The 11,448-nt window shown below is 28.3% G+C and overlaps 1 protein-coding gene across 1 annotated transcript; it reads right to left on the reverse strand.

Annotated features, from left to right (window-relative positions):
* Positions 1–1,496: 1,496 nt before the first annotated feature.
* LOC123300446 lies at positions 1,497–11,448 on the reverse strand. The gene is made up of 7 exons (XM_044883021.1): positions 11,436–11,448; positions 4,528–4,716; positions 4,136–4,424; positions 3,116–3,315; positions 2,245–2,660; positions 1,965–2,184; positions 1,497–1,892 (listed from the first exon to the last, which is right to left on the reverse strand). The coding sequence occupies exons 1-7, from the start codon at positions 11,446–11,448 to the stop codon at positions 1,588–1,590; spliced, it is 1,632 nt and encodes a 543-aa protein (XP_044738956.1). The 3' UTR covers positions 1,497–1,587.

An 11,448-nucleotide genomic window follows, 5' to 3' on the forward strand; every position in this document is an offset into this window, starting at 1 on the left:
AGATTGTAAGTTAAATTTTTCGAATTGAATTGTTAAATAAAAATGTTTTTATCAAAAATAAAATGATCATCGTAATGTAATTTTTATAATCACTGTGTTTAATTATTCTTTTTTTTATATACGGTATTTCAAAATTGCACAGCACTATTTTAGGTTCTATAGTTCAAAATAAGCAAAATTTTATTTGGATGAGATGATGGAAACATTTTTTCGAAAACCGAACAAATTCGGTACAAATTTTAAAAAAAATTCTTGTTCTGAGGTCTAGTTGTAAAAGGATCCGTTTAAAAGTTTTTCATCTAGGATTTTAGACGTTATTTTAAAAGCTACTCTTCTAATCGTTAAATAAACTCGATTTTTGAGTACCCGTTAAAAAAATTGCGGGATTCTTTTGAAGGGCTAGAGAATGAATCTTGACAAGCCAACATCTCTCGCGCTTATTTCTATTCATAGAAATTTCTCTGGGTTAATAAAAAACATTCTTTTCTTTAAATTTTATTTTAATATAAAAAAAATCTTTGTATAAAAATTTATAAGATCAAATATTCTGTTTTTTTTAAATATCTATAATACTTTGTAAAAAAAAATTAATTTACGAGATAAAATCACAGAATGGATAAAGTTTTCTTCTAGAAACAAATTTAAAATAAATATTTCCAAAAACATTACCGATTTCAGTTACTGTATTTCTTCATATTTAGAAAAAAAATCTAGAAATGAAGAAAATCATTTAAGGTAATATTTTCGAAAAAGTTTTGTCACCTTCGTTAAAAACTAAGTACAAAATATTTCCTTGATATGTTTTAATAAATTCTTGGTTTTCTAATTAGACCGTAAAATGATGACAGAATGACAGGATGCGCTATTTTTTTTACTTCTGTCCAGGAGGTAGCTAAAAAGTAGATCAGTTCAGCTCCATTTTTTTCGATACTGCTTGGGAGTGGGATAAAAATTAGAAAGTTTTTATTCAAGTAATTCGTTTTCCATTTCGCTATTATGTTTACTGAATGAATTTCATAACAGAACTTATTATCGTAGAACGATTAGCATAATGAAAAGCTTTGGAATTTTCCATGTTTGGTCTGCGAATGACCAAGTAAAATTAACAATCTGAAAAAATGGAAAACGAATTATTCCCCGAATTTTAATCAACATTGAAATACTTTTCAGACGGGCCTCTTTATCTGTCACTATTCTACGGTCTAAAATAAATATAATTAAAATTTATACAACACAATCCTTGTACCTACCCAATAAAAAATCCCCAAAAATCTAATGTAAAAAATTTAATTTTCTGTATTCCAAAACAAAAACTATCTTTTTTTTTATTGATTCAGAAAATATTACTTACGTATAAAATAGATTACTTAAGTGCGACGTCACGTTAAACAAACGAAATAAATTACATCCCTGTGAAATCGTCAGCAAATTATGTAATCTATTTGTGTGGCTAGTAAGATTTTGGAATCAAAAATGTTTTATGTATTTTTGGCACGATACAAAATTAAAATATTTAGAATACAGAAATATTAAAAAACGTAAAAGTACACTTTTTATACCCTACTACCCCCATAAGAAATTATTTATTTAGAATGCTCGTCCATATTGCCAACTTCGGGCAACACCTAAACATGGACTTTCATGTAGCAATAATTTACTGCCACCAAAACCAGATCCGGTGCTTGTACTGCTCGAGAATACGCTACGACTGTAGTATGATCGAATATCTTTTCGTCGTGAGCGTAATAGAGAGATAATTGCAACGACTACTGCAATTATAAATATTACTCCAAGTATACAAAATGTTAACGCCATTTTATTCGTTGATACACAAAATGTACGATCGCCAGGAATGTTGGTAATTAGTTTAGTTTTTCTTTTTGGTGTTGATTCTGCAACAAAAAGTCACCGATTTTAATAATAAAACATAAGAGGGATACCGCAAATGGGAATTTAAATCAAACCTTTAAATAAAGAACGCCCTCTGTAATCATCCAATTCAATATCTGGAGCAATTACTTCAACACTATTGTATACTTCTAATGTATCCAAAATTTCATCTTGTACATTTGGCGTGCTAGTTGTGTCAGGTTTCAATTCAACATCCTTCGATGTTGACGAATTGCCTTTAGTTTTCTTTTTCACAAGATGTCGTGATGCTCGATTTAGGGACTTGCAATCAATCTACAAAAACATCAAGACATTGTGAAAAATTGTTGAATTCGGAAAATTCTTGAATCATACCTGTTGACATTTTCCTTTACATAATTGTAATCCACAACTTAAATGTAATCGATCACGATCTGGAAATTTAAATGCTGAAAATTTCGCTGATGCTTCTTGATATCGCATCATTGATAACGGTTGTTTTTTCTCCGAATTTTCTAGATCACTACCACCATTATATTCTTTTAATTCTTCACCAGTTTTTTTCACTACAGCACGTTTTGAACGTGAATTCCATACTGTTTCCGATACTTTACGATTACGTTTTGTGATAATTTTATTTGTGTTTGGACCAATCATACGTGGTTTTGATAGCTTTAATTCGGGTAAAATTTGTTCATCAACTGGACAACCAAAATCGTCTAAGAGTTTCTGTGATGAATCACCGATTCCATCGTGGGCCATACAGTTGATTACTCTCCATCCGATATTCTCTAAGAAAATATTCAAAATGATGAAATTTTTCGTGACCGTATTTTATCAATTATGCAATTTATAAAAAAAAAGCAGTAGTATTATACTTTCTGAATCAGTATCTAGAGCTTTTTTTCGATATCAAGCTCGAAACAAGATCATTTATTTCGATTTAATGAAATTGTTAAGATATTTTCCAGCATAATAGGGCTTACATTCCGTTTTCGAAATAACTTTTAAAAAATCACCTACTTATTTGAATTCCATTGAAGGTGCAAATAGATTAACAGTTAAAAATAGTGCTTGTTAATTAAATTTGGGACAGCTGTTGTAGATAACAATCGTTAAATAATATAATTCGTGTATTAAAACTCCCACATAATCCGTAAATTAGTACTCATTGTTAAGAGATTCGAAAAAAAAGTTTGAACATTCAAACCACGCCTTTTTAAATAATCAGATAATATATAAAAACCTGGTAATGTAGATTTAACCGTTAGTGTCATTGTATCACCAACTTTAACAGTATCATCCGCATTATATGATGGATTTGCATCACGATCACCTAATATTTCCATCCATGCACGCGATTCATCTAAAATTTGAATCTCATCCTCTGATGGTAAATTACTTGTGGAATCTGATGTTGACCAATCACTTTTCATACGTGCTGTTCTAAAAATATAAATTTATTGTTAGACTCAGAAATTCTAATACTAATTTAAAAAAAAAGCTATTATTGTTTCTATTAAATCTGAAGATATAAAAAGATTCTAAAATTATGTAATTTTTCAAATATTTTTTTAACAAAAGGGCAATAATTTTCTATTATTTTAAAAATTTTACGTTTAAAATTCATTTTTTCAATTTTGGTATAAAAATATATTTGTGTAAAAAGCTATACAGTTTTAAACATAATTTCTTCACAAGAGCAGAGTGGCGCAGTGGAAGCGTGCTGGGCCCATAACCCAGAGGTCCGTAGATCGAAACTACGCTCTGCTAGTTAAATTTTTTTTTTAATTTTAGTATTGTTTTGATAAAAACTAATATTAGGGTAATACAGCAGTTCGAAGGTCACACAAAGTTCCCCTACGTTAAGAGAAAAAACTTTAGAATTGTTTAAGAGATAATTAATTAAAATTATGTAATTATGAGTGTCCCAATTTCCGTACTAATCTTTTGGAAAATTTTATTGTCGTTCATTAGTAAAGTTTCCTTTACAAAGGCGATATACGTTTGAAACCAGTTTCCCTGGACTTTAACGTCGTGTATATTTTAATATATATGTCGAACCGGATTTTAAGAATCGTTCCGTGAGGGCGCAAATTAGGATAACATTTTGGTGTCCATTTTCTCAAAAACTATAAAAGATAGACAGTTGAAAATTTACAGGTAGCTTCAACTAGTGGTTAATTTTCAAAAAATTGAAAATTTTGTTATTTCAATCCATTATTTAAAATTTGCCTTGGTGCTCGTACTACCTTAATAAACTGACCTTATATCTTTCTTCATCATCTCCATAATTGCTTGTCGCATTGCATTACTATGTAATTTCGTTTCGTTTTGGTCAAGTGTACATGATATTGTTCGTTCTTGATCCGTTATTTGTCGTAAATGTCGATCCATTTGTACAATAACAGTTACCGTATAATGTAAATTATTTGTTTCATCTGAGACATCATTAATATTGTTAATATTGGCGCTGTTGGATAACGACGAAGATGCTAATCGTACCCCACAGCCACGTGTTGGTAAATTTAATGAAATTACTTGTTCAAAAATACCTGTTGATCAAAATAAAAACAGCATACATACATTATAAGTCTTAACAAATAGTTGATTGAAGCGAAAATTCAGGCAAGGATAATTGAGGCTTCTGAAACTTACCTAACGTTTTACATTCTTGTGGAAAATCTTTAGCAAAAATGACACCTTTAAATGGTTTTTCCATTGTAATGTTTAACGATAAATTATGAGAAGTACATTTCGTATCAATTTTTAAAATACGATTTGTTGGTGTCGTAATTAATCGTGGAAAATTTATATTAATATTCTCGTCATCTGTTTTCGTAGCTTCTATACAATAATTGTTGAATATGATTATTAATATTGAGATGATTATCTTGAATTTCCACCATTTTCTGTAAAATGGAAAAGACAAAATTAATTTTTGAAATCTAAAATTATTTCATTAAATATTTTTATCACAAAGTATGATGGAATTATTTGCTTTGGAAAAATTTCTCCAATAGCCATAAGATCGAATTGCTATTCGAGCAGATAGAAACTCGCCCCTCCGGGTAGTTATCTACCACCTCTTGGTTTGTCAGTGAAAGTATGGTAGAAATCTCTACTTGTGGCGTATCGACCCAGTGCAAAGATGGTTCTAATCACTCTTGCTACTGAAGTCTTGATTGGCTATCTATTTCGTTCACTTTCAAGGAAAATGGATATGAAATTTGCAGGTGTCATTCAATTCTTCCCCCACAATATTTCTAAGTTCGTATCCTTCCGCCTAAACTCTCTCTCGTTTTATATTTATAAGTGTGTTCTTAGAATTAATAGCATTAGTTGATTCTCATTAAAATTTCTTTAAAAAATATTAATAAAAACAATGATTTTGCAGGAAATGTCATTGTCATTTAATCTTCCCAGAATTATAGTTAGAGAATGTTTTCTGTTTTGAATAATCTATCTTCATTTGAAGAAAGATTTTTATGATTTATGTACGACAAATTTGCTGGTAAAAGATAATAAATCATATTTTAATATTTAATTTTATTAATCTTCTGATGTATACGATAAGTACTGAACTTTATATCAGATCGGTGTAATCTTTTAAAAATGATACAACAATTTTTGCTTCGAATTTTGATAAAACCTGATATATAGGATAATTTTTACCCAAAAAATACAAAAATCGGGTTCATATAACGATTGGTAGAGTAATTTTGAAGGCATCTTTGAAAATTCTTTACGAAAACTTTCTTTTCGGAACCAATCTGGATGTATCTCGATAAATACGTATCTGCACATTAAAATGAGATATATTTTTATGTTTGGTTTCAATTATCCTTGATAACCCAGGGTCATGAACGAATGAATCGTCAAAAGGATCCCAATTTTGACGTTCATCAGGAAATGACGCCAATAGAGCCATTGGAACCTTATGAGGCTCGTGGGTTAACGAGACAGAAGGCAGAGCGATTCATGAACTGAAACTGAATGATTGGAAAATTGATTGAGTAAATTTTAATGATTTTTCTCATTTTGGTATGATTTTTATAATTGTAGCCCCGCTCTAAATTTCATACAATTAAAAATTAAATATACAATATAAAATAATCTCTGTTAAATTTAGTTCATTTTAAGAGATGTTGTAATATGTTACATCGGAAGTACAGTATATAGGTACAGTAAAAATATTGCACCATAATTTCTTCAAACATCGTTCGTTCATCGATGAATATGTTATGTGTGTATTTAGTAATTTTTTAGAAATTTTTCACAATAGACAATAAATGTTATTAATAAACAAGATGTTTACTTCATTTTCTTAACTATATTTAAATAAACGTTGTAAAATTTGTTGAGATTTTTAACCGGCTAAAAGAAACGAGGAGGTTACCCTAAGAAAATGAAGTAATAAAGGTTAACTAATTACCTGGGGGTGTAAGTTTGCTTGCACCCAAAAATCTCGTTATGATACAAATAAAATTGAGGGCTCTATATATATCAAAATCTTACATTAATTACATTAAAATGTTGCGCTATCCCATCGAAAGTATTGTACGGTTTTTGTTTCTCATTTATAGAGGTTTTTGTGAGGTCAAAGTTCAGGACCTGAGAAATATTCACACTTGTAGAGTTTTCTCGCTTACCCAGTTCTTGACTCAGGTTTGACTGTATATTACAGGTCTAGGAAGCAAAAGTAAAGAATGCGTCTGAGATCTCATGTTTATTGTCGTCCGAAGCAAAACCGAGGGTGACAACCTTAAGTTCTGAGACATTCTTTACTTGCTCCCGTGGTTTGTATACTTTTTTTTTTTTTTTTTTTTTTGTATGATCGGTGGAGGTGGAAAGCGGCAACTTTTTTTAGCACAGCGGGACGAAAGTTGACACTTAGTTCAATTTGTTTTGTTTAAAACTAAAAAATATTTCAATTTATCGAAATGGTTCGTATTCTGATGTTCCCATTAGAGAATGAATTTGAAATATATAAATTTTTTAATTAAAAATTAAAATATGATTCCAAAACATTTAGCTCGGACCGTAAAAGAAATTTTCCCTCAAGTAAAAGAAGATACCAAACCGTAATAGAATTTGAATTATAATCATTTGTAGTGTTTGTAGTTTTAATAAATGAATTAATATACACAGAGTATTTAAATAATTAATTAATAGTATTCAGTTGTTAAAAATATATATTTCTTTAAAATTATATTCATTTTTATAAAAACCGCGTAAAATTTGGTTTATTAATCTGATTTTTATATCAAATAATGAACTGGTTGCAACAACTCTTGTTATGTAATTCATTATTTTATTAAAACTTGTAGAATATCTAATATATCAAAGATTTATGATTTTTGTTTATTAATAAGGGTAGTTAATAAAAAAAAAATGAATACTGATATTAATTAAAAGAATTAATTGAATAAATACAATATACCTATATAGATAAGGTACTTATATTTCATTTTTATAAAACAAACGTATTGAAAAATCATTGAAAATCAACGTATCTCAATGTCATAAAAAATGCTCGGATTAAATTTAGTACCTATTAAATTGTATCGAATTCCTCAATTCGAAAATTACAAAAACTCCATAGAAATTTTTTTCCTTTGAATTTTATCCCCTATGTCACTTTTAATGCAATAGTTCCCTAAAGTTTAAAAGGAAATTATTATATATCGTTTATTTTTCTTAATTTACAGACATTGAAATCAAACTACCATGGATTTTGGATTTGGAAAACAGGAGAATTGTGTGCATAATCGATCGGAGACTCTGGTAAGTGAAAATAAACTATTCTGTTATTTTGTCTGTTATGTTGGTTTGATTTTTTTACAAAAAAGTTTTATGTTATTCATTATTTGCAATAATATATGGATGATACCCATTATTAAGTTGTACCGTATCTTGAAGATATTGTTCTTTTTTACGCTTCCAAACACATATGTGCTAATTAATGTAAATTACTTTCAAATTATTTGTTTATACGGGGTGTCTACTTAAATTGGTTACATATGGACAAATTTTTTTATTATCAGGTTATTAAAATGAATGAAAGGATCTGATTGGATTTATTTTAAAAAATCCTATTTAGTTTTTCGCTAGCTTCCACCTTTGTGCTTAATTTGGGATCCAGGGCCCCACTTTCTTGAAACATGGTATAGATATGGTTAATTTGACTACAAATTTGAAAAGTATGACCCAAATTTAGTAGAAATCCATACCTCGTTTATCAAAATTGGATAAAATTTGAACGTGATAAAGCAAAATTAAATTTTTTGAATTTCGATGACGTCATTAAGTTCAAAAATTGATTTTTTTGATAACGAAGCCAAATTTTATCCGATCTGACTGGAATTTTTTTTGAAACCCACTTATTTTGGGTCGTAGTTTTCATCTGTGTTGTAAGTTTTTAGCTAGGTTTCACCTTTGTGCTAAATTTGGGATCTAGGACCCCACTTTCTTGAAACATGGTAAAGATAGGTTAAATTTGATCGTAAATTTGAAAAGTATGACCCAAATTTGGTAGGAATCCATACCTCTTTTATCAAAATTGGATAAAATTTGGATGTGATAGAGCAAAATTAAATTTTTTGAATTTCGATGACGTCATTAAGTTCAAAAAATTGATTTTTTTGATAACGCAGCCAAATTTTATCCGATCTGACTGGAATTTTTTTTGAAACCCACTTATTTTGGGTCGTAGTTTTCATCTGTGTTGTTAGTTTTTCGCTAGCTATCATATATGTGCTTAATTCCGGAACCAGGCCTCCACATTCTTGAAATATAATAGAGCTAGGTTAATTTTGATCATTAATTTGAAAATTATGGCCCAAATTTAGTAGGATTACATACTTGGTTTATCGAAATTGGATAAAATTTGGATGTGATAGAGCAAAATTAAATTTTTTGGATTCTGATGACGTCACTAAGTTTAAAAATTCGATTTTTTTGATAACACAGCCAAATTTTATCCGATCTTCTTGGAATTTTTTTTGAAACCAACTAATTTTGGGTCATTCTTTTCAGCTGTGATGTCAGTTTTTTGCTAGCTATCACATATGTGTCTAATTCCAGGACCAGATCTCCACAATTTTGAAACCTAATAGAGCTAGATTAATTTTGACCATAAATTTGAAAAGTATGGCCCAAATTTAGTAGGATTACATACTTGGTTTATCAAAATTGGATAAAATTTGGATGTGATAGAGCAAAATTAAATTTTTTGGATTCTGATGACGTCATAAAGTTCAAAAATTCTATTTTTTTGATAACACAGGAATGAAACCCACTTATTTTGGGTCAAACTTTTTATCTGTGCATGTGTTAGCAATAAATAACGTATCAAAAAATAAGATTTGTGTCTATGCGTTAGCTTAATGTCCGATCAACCTTAATATTATAACATTAATTTTTTTAAATAATTGTTATTAATTGAAAAATTTATTTTCATATTTCCTTTCTTTCATGGTTCGTTAATTGTTTTCATGTTATGCTTTTCTTAAGATTGAAGATTTTATTATAATGAGATTAATAAACTTTTAATTACTTTTTATCAAGATTATCTCCGGTTGTATTAAATCAAATCTATAACTGACAATAAATTTCTTAATGGTGCAGAGAGATTTTTTCTCTTTTATAATCTGCGATCATGTGAAAATTATTTCCCATTTAAACTACAATTTTTAGCTTCTCATTAAAAAAATGATAGAATGTATACGCTCTTAAAAAATCTGAACTGAACTGAACTGAAACTATTATTTCAGTACCCCAAGGAAGATTTTGTGCTCACTGGGCCTGTTTCCTTAAATCCACCACGGGAAAATTTTGATAATCTTAATTGCGAATTAGTATCCAATTTTATATTATATCCTAGATCTTATATTTCCTCGATTTTCCCTGCAACTAGAAGAGATATATAGGTCTTATACATTTGTCTATAGGCCTTATAATAACAATTTTTCGTGAAAATTAATGAAAAATAGTTGTTTTTCAAGATTTTTGGAATATTTCTCAGTTTTTCTCGAAACTATAGAAGCTAGAATGTTGGTAATGATTTCATACCAACCTCGTTCGATAATATTAAGGGAGTAAAGTTTAAAAAAAATTGTCATAAAAATTCTTTGAAAAATGGATAAGATCATCACTGGATAAGAGAAAGTTCAAGGGGCTGTAATCTTCTTTTCTTTTTATGGAGGTTTATCACTAAACCAAATTTCAGGAGTGGTTTTTCTCATTTATAGAAGTTTCGAAAAAAACAAAAATATTATGGTTTGTTATTATAAATGTCACCATCTTCCGATTTCTGGTTTATCTCCCGATTTTCTAGTTTATCTCCCGACTTGTCGGAACTTTGAGGTGTTGTCCCAAGTTGTGTTTTTCCCATTTTTCTTCATATAAATATGATTCTAAATCGAATTAACAGTCGCTCACATTTCAATTTGTTTTTCACAGCTAAAAACTTCTTGTGAACAAATTTTTAAACAAACAAAAGCTTATCTGATTGTTATATAAATAAACTAGAGTGATATCCACCCGCTTCGCTGGATTTAAAAGTAAAGATTGATAAAGATTGGTAAGGATTGTTTTACACAGGTAAAATATATGTATGGTTTTCTATTTTTTTAAATGTATAATAGTCGTAATTAATTGAGTATATCAGAAAAGATGGCCGTGAAATATTTTATATTGACTATTTTTACTGTCAAATGTAATGTCAAATGACTACTTTTACAGAAATCTGTAATTTATGGTAATGTCAAATTAAATTAATTTTTTTATTAATATATCTTTATAAATTCTAGTTCATGTGTTATTCTGATATCAGCTATATTGCTGTACAGTTTCATTAAAAACCATTCGCTAGTTTTAGCGTGAAAGCGTAACAAACAAATAAACAAACATACAAACAAACATGCTTACTTTCGCATTTATAATATATAAGAGATAATAAATAATTGTATGAATTAAATTAAAACAATCAATAATTACATTGATAACAATTACGATATATAACCAATTTACAATTTGATTAAATCTAAAAAAATTGAAAGTAATTTTTATTACTTTTTATAAATTCTCATTCATTTATTCTTAAAATAATAAATAAATTAAATTAAACATAATAAAAATAATTATTTATTTTACTTTAAAATATATTTTGTTCAACAAAAAACAATGTTAAGTACATAGTAAACATTTTTGTTTAAAACAATTGATAATTTTAAATAACTTTCTATTTCCGCAATAACAAACATATCATTGCTGACATTGTGTTTATTATTGTTTGTACAATAATATAAGTAAAAATAATTCTTCTGTTTCATCATTCTTATCTTATTATTGTTATCTTTTTAACATGTGTTTTCTAAAATAAAAAAATACAAAACAAGATAATTATTAACTGAGTTAATTGTTTAAATATACTGTTAACAAGTTGTATTACTGATAGATGGGAGTTGCAACCCGCTAACTGGTGATAATAATTCGTAATAATTAAAATAAAAAGTGGATTCATTTTCGGTAGTTCGGTAATTTAAACTACTAGGTGGCAATACTTGTATTTGCCAT

Source organism: Chrysoperla carnea, chromosome 5 (genome assembly GCF_905475395.1).
Source record: "Chrysoperla carnea chromosome 5, inChrCarn1.1, whole genome shotgun sequence".
Taxonomy (NCBI): domain Eukaryota; kingdom Metazoa; phylum Arthropoda; class Insecta; order Neuroptera; family Chrysopidae; genus Chrysoperla; species Chrysoperla carnea.